General features: G+C 37.4%; 1 protein-coding gene across 4 annotated transcripts in view; it reads left to right on the forward strand.

Annotated features, from left to right (window-relative positions):
* Positions 1 to 11,778, forward strand: part of LOC133516487 (anoctamin-8) — a 41,589-nt gene extending 29,811 nt beyond the window's left edge. Inside the window, exons 19-24 of one of the 4 annotated variants that reach the window (XM_061849466.1) lie at positions 956 to 1,122; positions 5,403 to 5,496; positions 6,079 to 6,207; positions 7,047 to 7,167; positions 8,157 to 8,299; positions 11,657 to 11,778. In XM_061849466.1, the coding sequence (XP_061705450.1) occupies positions 956 to 1,122; positions 5,403 to 5,496; positions 6,079 to 6,207; positions 7,047 to 7,167; positions 8,157 to 8,299; positions 11,657 to 11,746 (744 nt within the window). In that variant the 3' untranslated portion in view covers positions 11,747 to 11,778. Of the gene's footprint in view, positions 1 to 955; positions 1,123 to 3,784; positions 3,942 to 5,402; positions 5,497 to 6,078; positions 6,208 to 7,046; positions 7,168 to 8,156; positions 8,699 to 11,656 lie in introns of those variants that run through there. The other 3 variants (XM_061849464.1, XM_061849467.1, XM_061849468.1) reach the window with 3 other exon arrangements.
* Positions 11,779 to 17,345: the final 5,567 nt, after the last annotated feature.

Consider the following 17,345-nt stretch of genomic DNA (forward strand, 5'->3'; position numbering starts at 1 on the left):
TATGATATATCAATATTATTTCGAATCGTCCGAAATAGTACTTGTGTTTAGTAACAAATTTATAAATTCATACTAAACACTAATCAATATGTAAACAGGCTCTAAGGCAAGTGTACACGCTCGTAGGGGCCATATCAGATAAAGTTAAGCTCAAGAATGCACCCTTGAAATTAATAGACTTTAAAAAACTTGGTGTATGTATCCTACCGAACTGCGACGTTATTAACATGATAGTTAGTCCTTTAAATTGTAAAATAAATATATTGTGATTTATAATTATGGAGTTCCAGTGACGAGACGCCATCGAGAACGCTCACTCGCGTTATGATAACAAAACAACACTCGTATATGTATCCTACCAAACTGCGCCAGTTTATGGTATTAAAGTGACATTTGATATTCGGTAACAGTGGAAATTCTCTTATTGTCTCCTACGGAGTTGGCTAAAATAGAGTTCCAGCGATGGTAAGCCACCAGAAATGCCCACGCACTAGTAAAACAACCCTTTTGTATTTATATCCTACCATACTGCACCAATGTTAAATTACTTTATCTACACACATATCATAAACCTTCTATGATGCCTTAAAAATCCGTAAATAATGGCCAACATTAAGATAAACTGCGTTGTTACAATAAATTTCTTATCTGTGAAAATGTTATAATTGCTCCACTACTACATCAAAATGGTTTTGATAATGCCATTCAAATTTCGAACATCTCTGAAAAAAAAAGAGCAATTCGATCCGACACCTATTCTAATATCAGTCGAGATGCCTTTTTGTTCGATATGAAATATAAATTAGTGTTGGTTAAGACTTGTGACTGCTACATAATGAAAGGCATTAAAACACAAGTGTGGGTTTAAGAAACGAACGAAGTGACTATGCTGTAGAACATGTGATAGTGCTGCTTTCTGGTGGCAGAACATTGCAGTAATACTCCCTATTCCCAGTCGGAATGTCCGTCCGTGGACGACGTGCGGCCGTCGTCGCGCAGCACGCCGCGCACCATCACGCCCACCACGCCCAAGCAGCAGGACAAGCAGCAGGACAAGCCGCCGGACAAGAAGAAGATCAACATCGGCAAGATACCCGAGATCCCGCCCTTCAGGTCAGAGCTGTGAGTGGGAACCTGATGAATGGGAATGGTTGAATGACTAGATGTTAGCCACGATAGCAACTGACTTAGTGTAAGGCCTGAGTGGACGCCCGAGTTGGGCGTGCAGCGGGGCGGGGCGTGCGGCGTGCATTTTCAACAAATGCAAACGTATAGGAGCGGCCGCACTGCGCGCTGCTCGCATCGCTTGTGAGCCCGACGCCACGCTGCACGCCCCGCCGAACGCTCCGCTTCGAGCCTCCACTCAGGCCTTACACTTAGAATCAAACCCAAGTGTTACAGTTCATTGAAAATAACGGTTAGAATAATTCGTACCCAAAATTCTCCAGCAGTAAATTATAATTCATGGGATTGGGATTCATGAGCGTATTCAACATTTAGGATTTGGAATAAGAAAAAAAAGTATAAGGCGAAGTTGAGTTGAGGGTTGAGGGGGACGGATGGGAAAACACAAAAATTGTACTATATACGTAGTTTTTTTTAATTCAATAGATATGTATTTCTTGATAAATGATTATTGTTATATTTTACTTGGACGAAGTTAGGCCACCACCCACCAACGGCGAAGTTTGGATTCCCTACGTACTTCTTACTATACTTCTCCTGATTTTCAATGAATTGTATCGTTGTAAACGGGATTTGCTTAAATAGATACCACTATTAAACAAATCTAATTATTTAATTAGAAACACTATCTAGCTACAGTGAACTGTAGGGGGCAGCACAGGATCCCCAGACTTGTTTTCCAATTTACTCCACGAGATAGCAGACTCGCACAAGGGAGCGTGCGTGAGTTGTAGGAGCTGCTTATTGGCCTTAAGGGATTCCCTGTGATTTACATCGATTTTTGACAAGTTTTGAGCCGTTACTCTTATATTTGCACTACAGATAGAGTTATAATACAAACGGCTATCGGTTCTTCAATTTTTTATCTCCATTCTTGTCTGACGGATTTTAAAAGAAATGAATACTTATTTTTTTATGATTTTTTAAACATTAAAAAAAAACACTTTTTTCGTAACTCGATTGATGTGAAGGATCTTACATACGAAAATTACACATTTGGGTTCGTCTTTGACTTATCTAAAAACTGGTCGGAGATTTTTATTTAAAACTAATTAACACAATAGTTATGGCCAGAAAACCAGTTTTTTTGGCCTAAAGTTGTTCAACTTTGATACCAAATATCTCGAAGACAATTAACTTTGAAGTAATATGGGATACTATATTTCTTAACAGGTTAGAAAACTATGGCATTCAGATCGAAGGTCATTGTCGCCATAGCCCCTTAATATATGTCAATGTCAAGTTAAAGTTTGTTATTTAGGCAAAAAGGTAGGCAGACTCTAACTCGCACGCTCCCTATACAAATCCTAAACTGAAATAAATGTTATATACAGAGACCGGAATTATTGTGGCATTTTAGGACTGTCATAGGGAGTTCGTATTTATCAACTTCCGATACAAACATATATATATATATATATATATATATATATATATATATATATATATAGTCCTCCACATCGTTTTCGATGACGGCGACCCCAAATAAAGATATTATGGACGTTGTCTAGCATGAGCCCTAATGTGGCTGGCCAGGCCGAACTTGCTCTTAAATACTCTATTGCACGCGTGACAATAAAGTTGGCCAGCTGCGTTGAACGTGTACACGTAGGAGGGCTTAGGTCTCTCTTTGCGCACACATATATAGATACAATGAAGATCACAAAATATTAAAAATTTATAATAGTTAATGGATATTTGATTGTAAAATAAGTAATTGAAGCATATAATTTGGAAAAATTACTACTTATTTCTTTTATAAAGAAACTAATGTTATATTTGTTAGCACTAAAAAAGGCTTTGAACGTGAAATTGAAAAAACACGGAGCTGAAATAACTAAATGTGAACTATTAACTATTGCTATTTCGCATGTTCAACTACTGAAAAGTTATCTGGAAGAGATCGCTCATTAGCGATAAGAACGTTTGTTATTTAGCTCTACTTTGATCTTTTTGAATATGTTGTGCATTCTTCATTCTACGATAAGTGAGAAGTCCTTAATGACAATTCAAACTGCCACGAGAATTCCGATCTCTGGTTATATGCGGCTAAGGTCTCTAGTGCCTGGTCTAAGTGACCTAGGGTTGAAGACTACGATTTGAGTCCGGCCTCGGACAATGGAACTCTTGGTCACTTTTTGTAGCATATGTCCTTTTGGTATACACTTGGTTGTTTACATTCTTATAATATAATATCTAAACCTAAAAATATAAGCTCAAAAGACGCTGTTATCTATTTAGTCCTAGCGGTACACCCCGAAATTCAGTAAAATGCTGCAAATGGTGTTAAAGGTATGAAAAGCGGTACGATTGATCTTTAGGCCATTTAAATAAAAAAAAGCCCTCTTATTTAATACTCATGATAGGGTTCTGAACATTTTTTTTTGTTTTGTTGACGTCAGAACTCCTCTCCTGTTTTTGGTCACGGGTACTGGTCAAATTGATTCAAAGGGCCTAAAGATCAATCGTACCGATTCTCATGCTTTTAACACAATCAGCAGCGATTTTTGGGGTTCCGCTAGCACTAATTCGCATGACTTAGTATAGGGAATGTTTTACAGCTAAAAGTTTTAATTTTGGTTTTTTGTTTTTATTTCAGTTAATTTGGTACAAGTAATGCCTGGATCGGTGTGTAGTTAAGAACAATATTTTAACTAATGATCTTATTATTTACCTCAATTTCAGTATTAAAATGTAACGCTTGTATTGATTATTTTTTTGTTTATATTAATTTGCATTAAACGTTTTTAACTATAGACATTGTTTTGATTCTAAAACTTTTTGAACACACCTCAAAGTTTACAAATGTACGAGACGCAAAGGTAATTTTTAATTAAATATTTTTTTAATGGTAAATTTTATTTTGAATGGTCTTCTTGTGATTTCAAGTCAGATTCAGAGAACCTACAGCTAACATCGAAAAATCGATAATCGGTATCTGCCTCTATCGCTCGAATGGGCAAGCGATAGAAAGACAAATAACGATTTTCGATTTTTCGATATTGGTGGTAGGCTCTAAGGAGGCTTCTATGCTTTTTTATTAATCTTTATCATTACATTATCTTCTATTTATGTTGAGTTTTGGTTATTTTACTCTACTTTTCCAAATCCGTGTATGTTTCTTCTTCTAAGCTTAAGCCTCTACTGAAAGTGTTATTTATCTTATCTTGTCTATCTTATATTATCCTTAATACCTATCAATTATAGGTCGGAATTGGAGGTCGGAAAGGTAGTAACTGAATATTTATTTAAATAGATGTTTTAAGATCGTATTACGAGTATTATCCCTTTGAAAGTCACGCGTTCGTGCGCGGCGCGTCATAATGAATCTTGTCGTAATGCACGAAGGTTGATAATGGGCTGGAGCCGCACGTGTCAGTTGACGTCTTTGGCGCCCAAAGTAAAACGACTGTAAAATAAATATCACAGTATACAGACTAAGCCAGAAAAATGGTAAAATGGTAGCCACTTTCCGACCTCTAGTTATTAGAATCGACGCACTACATGAATTCAAAGTGTAATGCACTGATTTGCGTCTCTGCCATATTTTGTAGTTTCTTCCTTAACAGGGCCGCATTAATCAGAGTCTAAATTTAGTTGACTACAAATTTTACTTTGACAATATGCCTCTATACTCAATTCTCTATGGTTAATAATGTTAATATTAACTTGGTTTAACATGGCCGGCAACACACAACCCCTCTGGTGTTGAAGGTGTCCGTGGGCGACGGTAATCGCTTACCATCAGGCGATTTGTATATCATGAAAAAAAGATATTAACTTCCAAATAAATGTCGAGTTATTTCTTATCACCGAAAGGTCAAAAATCAGGCCTGAAGGACTCGGACACTATCTATTATAAAGGAGGCATTCAAGGTCACACTCTAGTTTAATCCGACCCTGTTGTCTAATTGTTGCACGTGACATGTTTTAACTACTTCCACTCTTCTATAGTTTTATTTAAATTACAATATAACTATACAAATAAAATACTGTACTGTAAGTGCATTGTGGTAAAATCGACCGACTTTAAATATTAGACTATGATAAAATTTCATTCTCACCATTCTTTGGGAATCTGCTTACAAAATCTAACCTATATTTTTGCAATATTTTGAAATCGGTTGAACTTTGAGCACTCCTCAAGTCAAGCTAACTATTCATTTTGATTGAAATATCAAGGAAGTATCTAGAGCTGTGTTAACGGCATGTTGTAGGCCAAAGGCGGCGTCGATTGCCGAGCCGCCCGTGATCACGGGGTCGTTGCAACTGCTCCAAGATGTCAGTCCTACCAAGCCGTTGCGCCGAAAGGTAAATTATTAAATAGGACTTAATGTGGGTAGGATATTTAATAGTGAACAACACGAAACCTCATTAGGCTATTTATAGCAACAATTATCAATGAGAGAATAAAGGCCAGAGCATGTGCACGCACGTGCACGCTTAAATGTTTGTGCCGCGCACGCAGACGTCACGCAAGCGGTGTGCCGGCTTTCATAAGGATCTGTATATTACAACGCACACGCACCCGGTGTGCACACTGCACAGGCCTTAAATAGTACAATATTTTTGAGACATGGACTAACTGTTTATTTGTAAATATGCTAAACCCACCCTATCATTTTAATTAGCCGAGCGATCTACTTACTAATAAATGTGTTGCCAACACAAGACTGTAACATAATTTTAAAATACCTAGGCCCCTTAGCTACCTCTGTTGCCGATTGTACAATGTATAAACCAGTTCAGCGGACCTGTTTTTGAAAGCTTTTAACTTTTAAAACAAGGGAAGCCTCCTTTCAACTCTATAAACGAGAGACTTTCCTGTAGGTACAAGTTATAAATTTCTGTGAGATTGACTCGAAGTCAGGCTTGGTACATGTTCGCTTGTAGGAGGCGGCGCCAGGCGCTCCGCTGTCGCTGCTGGGAGTGCGGGGGCTGCGCGACGAGCCCCTGCACCGCTCGGCGCACTGCATCCCGCATCCTACGCAGCATCGCCCCCTCGTGAACCCCACACTACAGGTAATATCGACCTAGCGATTTCTCAATGAGGTTGCTAACTGTCAAAGGTTTTATTTTAGTATATTAGGTTCTCACTTATAGAAATATAATAATAAGTTATAAAAAGTTTTTGCCGAACTTAATTTACACATACAAGTTCTTACAGCATAAGAACATATATATATATATATATATATATATATATATATATATATATATATGATCTATTTTTACAAAAATAAATTTTAAAAAAAAGTAGAAGAATCCTGTAAAGACATATTCAATATTGTCACCAAAGAGCATATAATCACTACGTTTATTGTCACCCATGAAGTCTCTAATTAATTATTTTTTTATTACTGCTATGCTATGTCGATATCACAATTTATAAAAACTTATAGGTTTTGATGGATGGCGCTAGCATAGGTTTTACCTGCCTTTAATTTTGTTCTATGAGATTTGGCTTAAAAGGCCATCTTGACCATAAAAATCCATAAAAAAAAACATGAATTTTCTTACGTTACGCAAATTCTGAGAAAGTCATTGGTACGAATACCAATATGGGTACAAAACCCACTTCCTCCGTGTTGGAAGTTTACATACTAACGCACACGCTAACTTTGCTTAAACTAGGCGGTAAAAATGCATACATAAGTTTTCCCATAAGGTATATACTTGACGTAACAATTGGCATAAAACTTAGCGGACCGCGCTTTTTCACTTGGCACCTTTAAATACATAAGGTCATTGAGTGTGCCTTTCAGTACCAATAATAGTTTACCCAAAATTGTCTAGAATATGCGAAAATTGCTATGCTTCAACGTCCAAGGGGATTATACGAGCGATTTTTCTGTTCTCAGGAACTGAGCGGCAGCGTAAGTGCGGGCGGGTCGGAGCCGGACCTGAACGCGGTGCCTTCGGCCGCGCCGTCTATTGATGCCAGCGCGACGTCTAGCGAGGATGACAAACCTAAAGACAAAGGTACATTGCGGTGTCTTGTTTACCATATTCGTATAAGGTCACCCAGGGCAATTGCAGCCATGGAGCCAATGCAACTATTTACTCTAAAAATACAAGTAATGACATGACATACTTTCATCAGTCATTAATAATGACTGATCATTATAATTCTCATTTTTACTCACTTCTGCAGAGTGTTTTTGTCCCATCGTTGCAACTGTCCCATAGTTGCAATTACCCCACAGTTGCAATTATCCGGGCTGACCTTAGGTACTTTTCTTTCAACACTTTCTTTCAGCATTGCGTATAGTGCACCTTAGTCGTCTTGACGCTTGGTGTACTTACAGAAGACCCGTCTTTGGCGCCGATAATAGGCAAGGGCGTCTTCTGAGCGCTTTGGCTCTACATGACTGCAAAATTTACAGGCTTCATTGTCATCATGTTAGCCAAAAGACTACAATGATAGTTACCAATGAGAATTAAGAAGACCAAGAGTGCTCACTCCATACAACGGTTTTGTTACCAAAAATACTATTATTTTATACATCTAGCGTCAAGTAGCGGAACTCTCAGTACTACTACTCGACAATAGATATCGCGGCAAACAAAAAGTCTAATGCTCAACGATTTTCAGCTAATATTATAACCAGAGCAAGCGTAGGAGCTGAAAATAGAGTTTCTCTATGTAGTTACCTATACAATATTATCTCCATTGCCGCATTCTATGTCTACCCGGCGTCAGCACTGTTTGTACAACCCCACTTTTTTTTTTTGTTGCCGATATACGACCCCAGTTGCTTTAAACAGTGGTCGTAAATTGGACTTCCCGATTACGTTTCATCCGATTCAGCTTTGGCGCCCATATGCCCGAAATAATTTTAAGCACTAATCGCATTATGAATATATTTTAAACAAAACAAATACTATGACTGTACAATTTATTTCAGCACGTTTAATTTAAATTTCAACAATGTTATTATCTTCAAATCATATACCATTCCGTGAAACAGGTCGATCGCGAGCCAAGGCGCTGCTCGTGAAGCGCGTACGCTCCGTAGCAGTGTTTTCATTGGGTCTGCGCAAGGCGCGCGAGGCGGCGGCTGAGAAACATGCCACTAATGTACCCGCGGTCACCCCCGACAAGTATGGCATGGTGAGTACTTACTTTTTATTAGGGTTCCGTAGCCAAATGGCAAAAAACGGAACCTTTATAGATTCGTCATGTCCGTCTGTCTGTCCGTTTATTATACTTTTAATGCGGATTGCTGTTCTGCGAAAATTACAGGTGGCTATATTCGTTTGGTTTGTAATGTTGACTTCTGTTGGCGAGTACCTACTGCTGTGACAGTTCTATCATAAAGACATGGCCATAATAAAGCGCGTATGCTCTGTAGCAGTAATTTCATTGGAACTCTGTGCAAGGCGCGCAAGGTGCCTGCTGAAAAACATGCGCCCGCGACCACTGTTAGATATATATTAAACATAATTTGATATATAAGTGGATTATCAAATAAAACTTGGTACTTTTGTAGCCACAGTAAATGTACTGCCATCTTTCGACACATGATAAAAACTTTTATAGAACGCCATTTGACATTGATTCTTATTCTTTCACTGATATGTATGTGTTAAATTTGTTAAATATCAGAAAGCGGCGCCATCTAATAGATCAAAGGCCAAAAGTATGGCGGCATCGTTTTGAGCGATGGCGCCACAACCTTTGGCCGATGCCCGGTAAGATGGCGCCACTTTTATTAACATAAATTTACTGCCATCTTTCGACACATGATTAAAACTTTTAGAACGCTATTTGACACAACCTAAAGGTTATGGCGCCATTGCTCGAAACCATGCCGCCATACTTTTGGCCTTTGATCTATCAGATGGCGCCACTTTTTGATAAACATCAAACATCAAACATCAAACATTTATTCAGCAAATAGGCCACAGGGGCACTTTTACATGTCCATTTTTACAAACAATAAATAAAAAAATAAAAAAACAATTACAAATATCGAATCTATGAAATAATAAATACTTTATTAGAGATGTATACTGTCTCTAAATGTCGAATTACACAAAAAAAACTATGATAAAAAAATAAAACCATAAAATACTAAAATTCTTTAGAGATGTATAAGTCTCTACGTGTCAGAGATAAAATATAAAAATATATATTAAATTATCCTTAGAGATGTAGAGGGTCGCCAAGGCTTGAATTCTTATATAAATAATTAAAAGACAAAAAAATTAAAACAGACAAGAACCGAATGAAGTGTCTCACGTTAATGTCACTCAAAAGTAAAGTTACATACTTTAACATAACCTGTACCCCGTGTAAGCTTAAACAGACCGGTCTCCACAAACAGCACCCGTTCACGAGTATGACGTGTATCTCAGCCATCGCCTCCCTCAACCTTCATTCGGGAAAGTGGCGACCCGATCAACGACGCCACCGTAAGTAAAGACTTTTAAGCGAGCATGACATGTTCAAGCTGCCGGGTTGTATTAATATAAATATAATAAAAAAAAATGTGAGATACAACATTTGTGCTTGTAAGTTACATTAAAGACGGCATAGCGCCACATAAACGCGACTACATATTATTCATAAGGAGTGCCTACCTATAAAACTAAATTATAAATTTAATTTGACTTAGAGATGTACAGGTCTCTAAGTGTCCAAATCATTAAAATAGGTATTAAAATAAAATGAAATTTAAAATAAAATAAAATCTTAGAGGTGTATAAGGTCTCTAAGTGTCCAAAACTAAAATAATACAATCAAACGAGAACATGATGTTCTCTTGTGTCAGTTCTACTGGACGCTAGTATGGTTATTTCACAGGAAGAAAACGAAAACACTATTACTGACATTTTTATCATACTATCAAGATCAAGCTACTGGCTTAAAGGCATCCTTATCATCTATGAAATCATTCACAGCATAATACGCCTTACTTAACAAAGAGCTCTTAACGTGTGACTTAAATTTGTTAAGAGGCAAATTCACTATATCAGTGGGAACTTTGTTATAAAAACGTGTACAGTTCCCGACGAAAGACGTACTAACCTTACGGAGGCGGTGGGCGGGCACAGCAAGTTTATGCTTGTTTCTAGTGTTATAGTTATGGATATCACTGTTAAGCTTGAATTCGTTAATGTTTTTCCGAACATACATAATATTCTCAAGTATGTATTGAGATGCAACGGTAAGAATGCTTGCATCTTTAAATTTCTCTCTTAGGGATACTCGAGCGCCCAGTCCATAGATGGAACGTACAGCTCGCTTTTGCAGTACAAATATTGTCTGAATGTCTGCCGCTTTTCCCCACAACAGAATTCCATACGACATAACACTATGGAAGTAACTAAAGTATACCAGCCTGGCCGTCTCTACGTTTGTTAGCTGTCCGATTCTCCTCACTGCATAGGCTGCTGAACTAAGTTTGCCGGCTAAAGTGGCTATATGTGCATGCCATTGCAGTTTTGAGTCTAAAGTGACTCCCAGGAAAACAGTTCGATCTTCAAATTCCAGCGTATCACCGTTTATTTTAATCTTGCTGTTATTTACCTGCTTGACGTTAGGTAGCGTAAATTTGATGCATTTGGTTTTCTTTGCGTTCAAAAGCAAATTGTTTGCCGTAAACCAGTTTAATACGGTAGATAGCGCGTCATTAATGCTCTCGAATCTATTTTCCTTTCTGTTCACTTTAAATATAAGGGAAGTGTCATCTGCAAACAACACTATATCATGTCTTTCTTGCACAACTTTTGGTAGGTCATTGATGTATACCAAAAACAGGAAGGGACCAAGAATTGAACCTTGCGGCACTCCGAGGGCTACCGGGGACCCAGCCGATTGAGTTCCATTAATAACTACTCGCTGAGTTCTATTCGAAAGGTACGATGAGACAAGGTCAAGGGCACTAGCTTTTATCCCATAGTGGCTTAATTTTCTCTTTAAATTTTCGTGATCAACGCAATCAAATGCCTTCGACAGATCACAGAAAATTCCAATAGCATCTTGAGCTTTTTCCCAAGCGTCAAAGATGTGTTTTAGAAGTACCACACCGGCGTCAGTAGTTGATCGACCTCTGGTAAAACCAAATTGATTGCAATCAAGCAGTTTATTTCTGTTGAAATGTGACGATAGTTGATTTAGAATAAGTTTCTCGAACACTTTGCTTAATGCCGGTAGTATTGAAATAGGTCTAAAGTTTGTGGAGTCGGTTCTTGTTCCTGATTTAAACAAATTTAACACATATCAGTGAAAAATTAGGAAAATAGTCAAATTGCGTTCTAAAAGTTTTAATCATGTGTCGAAAGATGACAGTAAATTTACTGTGCCTACAAAGTTTTCTTTTACAATCCACCTCTGTTTCAAATTGTCTTTGGTTTGCCGATGTTGTAGACGGGACAGTTATGTATTCAGGGGATGACTTGTCTAGCACCTTGATTTTTTAGAGTCCTTGTCATTCAGGCCCTAAAAATATCTGATCGTTTCCAGGGTACCCCAGCCCCGATCCTCGGCGGAGAGCTGTCACTGATCCCTATCGAGCAGCTCATTCAAGTCGACGACGTCCGGCGTCCCACGTAGACATTACACTCACAACTTTGACCGTTGGTAGACCTTATGTCTTTTCTAATAAGGTTCATAAAGGGTTTGTTACTGTGTCGACGATTCAGGAAAACAAGTATGTGTATCCTTTACAAATTGAGTGTATTTGTTTTTATTGTTTATTTAAATGGTTGGTGTGTTGAATGCCACAGGTGGATAATATAGCACGAAACTTAATGTGAAATAATTAGTTTTAATTTATCACAAAATATTCAATTTGCAATGGAATGGCGAGCAGTTTTTGTAGAGGATATCAATTGTCGCAATAAAATTAACTTTATTTACGGGTGAATAAGAAGTAAACTCGAATAAGTGCAAACGTTATCCACTTCGCGGATCACTATGTTTGAATTTTTCCTTATTAGATGACCCACGTACTTTTTTTTTTACTGTATGTGGATCTTGGAGATATTTGACATACCTATCATTTCAGTTCAAAAGTATTGTTTGTCTGAACTTTGCCATAACAATGACGAGTTGTTTTATGTGATATGAGAATGTCTCTGATTTTCAGAAAAAATAAATGTTTGTTTAGTCTAATGAAGATGTAATTCAACTTCCTAAGGATAAAAAAACTGTTATATTGACTAACTGAATTAAGGTACATTGGGTAATTTCAGGAAAAAGTTGATTTTGCAATTTACAGACAAAATGTGCTTAGAAGTTATTTTTGGGAAATCAGTATTTTGAGTGAAAACTGACCGATGTTACCAAATATCAAACGAGTATACGCATTAATTCCGTTCTTAGCAGATTTTAATTCGTATTTAAAGGTTATAACTCTTTTATGTGTAATTTTTTTTAAGTAAGGAAGCTAAGAACGAAAAATATCCTCCATTGACCCCCCGTTTCCTACTATCGCACGCACTTCATTATATTGCTGACCTGCTCGCACAGTGGCATTGACCTATCGGCATGTGCGGGACAGCAATATACGCGCGTGTAAGAGAGACAGGAGACGCGGGTGAATGTACGAAATTCCTCGTTATAACGTCCTTATTTTACATGTAGAAACACCGCAACCATAGATAGAATAAAAAATAGACTACTTTAGAGTAAATTATTAGACTTTTGTATGTAATGTCGAGTAGGGGATGTTATGGAACCAATAAAAATTTAATTTATTATTTAGTGTTAACATACAACTAATATAATGTTGTGTTACTATTTAAAATTGTGGAATCTCTTTCAAAACTATTGAATTTTAAAGTTCCATCGGCTTTGTCAAATATAGTACATTTAAAAAATTAACTTAAATATAAATGTATTGATCCGTATATCACAGACCATTATATATGGAACAACACAACTTATGTGACAGTCCATATCAAAAGGGACTTTATAGCGGTCGGCGCTGACGCCATTATTAGCGGCGCTCCAATACTAATGCAGTACTACGCTACGTAAGCACCGACCGTCATAAGGACCCTTTTGATGTTGACTGTCACATTTAAGTCAAGAGCTTTCATTTGAAATATCATCCAATTATCGAACTGAGTCTTCGATATAATCGTTATATAGGGTAAATTATACTATCTGCAATGATTAGTTCCTTCAACGTTATTTAAACTAGGCTTTCCTACAAAATTACGGACAAGAAGATATTTAAAGGGGCAATCATTGGTTAGTCTACCCTAGTTGTGTCATTTTAGTCTTGGTATTGATTCGAGACTTATGAGTTCACGTTTAAGATCTCGATTTCGTTTACGAAACTGTATGCAGGCCACCTATCCTAAGTGACCTGGAAGATGTCCGGCAAAAGGAAACATGGTTTTGGTCGCTCTAATACTTGGCGCCGTTCCGTGGAGCAAGAGTTGGGTGTATTGATGATGGGGTGGGAGGAGGTTGCCTAAACTGTTCAGAAGCGGAGACAGTGGCATATCGAGTCTTAAAAGTGACCCCAAAGTTTCGGATCTACCAGCACTAGTCATTTTCGAAGCATTTATTACAATTTTGAATGTATTTTTCAATGTTACATGTTCTTTGCAATCGTTGTCGCGCATTCGTTTAAAAACAGAAGCAATCGTCTTGACAATAACTTTGTGTTTGTTCATTTGTGTGAATGTTCACTTCCAACACTGCTAGACAATTGTTGTTAGTACTTATAGTTTAGTTTCAGTCACATTGTACTCAGGTTTTATGAAAAGTAGATTTAAAGCAACAGTGAACCTCCACTTTCAAGCACTATTAACATTGCATGAGCAATGGCGGTCACGAATGTCATCTAAGCCGCGGCTGTACTGAGGGCCTACCGGGAACATCGCTCCACGTGTTGCCTCTCACTTACGTACGAATTTGCAAGTGCGACAGAGAGGCAACACGTTGAACGTGGTTGGCGGTAGGCCATCTGTCGCTCGCCGCATAGCGCGCTGGGCGCGCGATGAGATAAGCGGTTGTGTTGGTAAAATTAAATTATTTAATTTTATTTTACGAAAACAAGATTGCAGCAAATAATTCTTAAATTCCATGAAATTCGGTTTACGATTTGAATAATATGCCTCGACGATTTTTTTTATTGAATATTTTATTATTATTTTTACTAGGTATACTATTTTTGAAGCCTGAGTGTTATGTGATTGAATGTTTAATTGGGGTTATAAATTTGCATTTACTACAGACGGCGCTTTGGATGATGATGAGAGTTGCATGTCTGTAATCTATCTTTCTTGTTATAAAGGGACTTCACGAACAGTAGCATAATTAAACAAGCTGACACCCATAGTAAATACATCAAATGGGATCATGGTAGACCATGGCCTCTTGGTCAAATTTGGGTACCATTTGGGCCAGGAGCCCGCCACTGCTCACAAATCTCACCTAACCCAGCGCCAACACCTGATGGGGGTCGGAAGGCTTCTTACACCAATCAATGTGGGAGAATTACTTCCCGTAAATCGGGTTTCCTATCGCTCCCTCCCTAACTTAGGTGTATAAGACCTAGGAAAAGGCTAGGCCAACGTTTCACAACCTGAGTGGGTATCTGATGAAAAGAACCGCCATGTATTCATCAGCTCCAGAACCATTTCGCTAAAGCGCCGTCTGTGTTGAGCCTTGCGTGTTTAACCTCATTCACAAATTATCGTATAATCGCGAATTGTTATATTTAGGTAACTTGCCAATAATAAGTTGGCATAGACTAGCAAAGACAGCAATTTCACTTTTATCAAATACACATTACAACACCTGATTATGTTTCTACTTGCTCAATAAAAAATGCAAACGCTGTCAATTAAGGATGTTGATATTTCGTTTTTAAAACTAATAATTTTAAGTATGTAATCTGGTCCTATTATAAATTTAAGCATCTGAAACCAAAACGTATAAAAGCGGAACTCTAATAGGTGCAAAAAGCAACCTTGTGTCGTAGAAAATAGGGTTGCATTTCCATCTAAGGTGATTGTAGTGTAATGATCGTATTGTGATAGTTAGGAGAGTTTCGCTTCTAAACGGAATGTTTATTTTTACCATCATACTATACTAGTTTAGTTAAGATTAGCTATAATACATATATTGAGTAAATTGAGTACCATGGTTAACTATAGTCTGTCGTTTTTGAACTGATATGTTTAGTGATAAATTGGAAACAATACATTTAAAATGTTGAAATTATTGTCTTTTTACTCTCGTAAGACTCAGGGTCTTATCTATAGAACTTATTAAGTTTGATGAAGTATTTTACACTTTCAATCGGAATAGTAACAATTGTTTTGTTTCCTTAATTTTTTTAACGAAGCAAAGTCCACTCTATGTCTAACATTATAGGTTCAAATTTCACTGGCATATTTTAGATTTTATTCCTGTATGGCTGAGCCTTAGGAGATTAAAAAAATGTTTCCAAATTAGGGCTGTTCAAAAACTAGAGACCATAATAAGGAAACCATAAGAGAAATAATAGATTACTCAAATAACCATCGAAATTGTGTTACTTAGTCATATTAAGCTGGCTATACACACTAGGGTATGCCTGCGTAGTTTTACCACCTTCACAGGTAAAAAGGAGAGTGTGTGGCATTCGACTGTGCAGGTTCCTGGCCGCGTAGCTAACGTTACAATCGTTAACGCTCCGTACGTATCGTAGCTATCTCTCTCTATCACTCTTCCATATTAGTGCGACTGTGACAGTTGCGTTTCGTTCGCCACGGAGCGTGAACGATATGCACGTTGGCTACGCGGCCTGTACAGACAAAACTGCGCAGGCGTATTCTAGTGTGTTTGGCCAGCTTTAAAGTACAACTAGTTTTCTAATACTTCTCTTAGGGTGTATGTATAGGTCTTTCGAATCTTCAGAAATCTAACTTTCGTAAGGGTCTACTAGTTAATGTAGCTATGTAATTTGTTATAATTCGTGAACGTAAAATATAATTGTTACTTATACCCGGTATATTATAGACAAAAGAATACTAAGACGCATAAGGTAGTGCGAAATATGGTTGCTCAATTTGGATTGCTGACTCAATACTGCCGCGTGCATACGGTAACTGGGACATTCCAGAACAGTATCGCACGTGACGCAATTTTTTACAAGCTTTTAATTAACTTACAATGTATGTATGTAACTACCTATGTATGTACGGGTCAAATCTTGCAAGTTAAATTTGACCCACTTCCCGGTTTCCGATGAAGCTGAAAATTTGGATACATATGTAAGTCGGGTGACAATGCAATATTATGGAATCATCGATCTGATCTGATGATGAAGACAGGAGGTGGCCGTAGGAGCTCTGTGATAAAACAACGCACCCTATTTGTATTTGGGGTTTTTAGAATTGTCTCGATGAGTAATAGTTGCCTGTGGAAAGAAAAGTACAGTTCAGCGATAAAAGATTGTACCAAAAATGATATTCACTTCTGATGAAAGTAAGAAACCGATCTTTGGCGTGATAATATTTGATATGTTGCTTTAAATTCAACGGTATATATAGTTCGTGTCATCCACGGTGACGCGCGAATTAGTCAAATCTAACCTTTTATACGACGACAATACGAGTTAAGGCACGCGTCTTCGTGAATGACACAGCAGGTATAATTTCGCGATAAAATAGACTTTTTGTGGAATGTCCCAATAAAATAACTAAAAGTTTGACTTTCAGCTACTACAAAAATCATAAAACGTACATATAACTCCATTCAGTGCTATCTACAAATAGCAAAAAAAATTAAACTGTTTATTATAATAAAAATTATAACTTTTTAACCAGATTACTTAACATAATCTACTTTTTATAGATTGTTTTAGGTAGTGCAATAAAATTAGTGGCAACAGTGTTTTAAACTACTATACACGTCTCATTATTCTTTTGTGTACATGCTTTTGGAAACGGCTATTCGCAGCCCTAATGTAATTGTTATTTTATCTAATATGAACCTTAATGTCAATAACGTAAGTTACATTTCTGGACGACGCACATACAACGCTTGGATATGATTCCTGAAAAGTGCTAAGCTAAGCAATAACTTGATTTATCAATCGTAGCTTTATTTAGCGTAAATTATTCCCTATAGAGTACTAGAGAGATCTTTCCATTGTTTAGGTAAATTGGTGTACCTACGATATCTGCAAGTTCTAAAAATATGGGTG

Source organism: Cydia pomonella, chromosome 3, assembly GCF_033807575.1.
Source record: "Cydia pomonella isolate Wapato2018A chromosome 3, ilCydPomo1, whole genome shotgun sequence".
Taxonomy (NCBI): domain Eukaryota; kingdom Metazoa; phylum Arthropoda; class Insecta; order Lepidoptera; family Tortricidae; genus Cydia; species Cydia pomonella.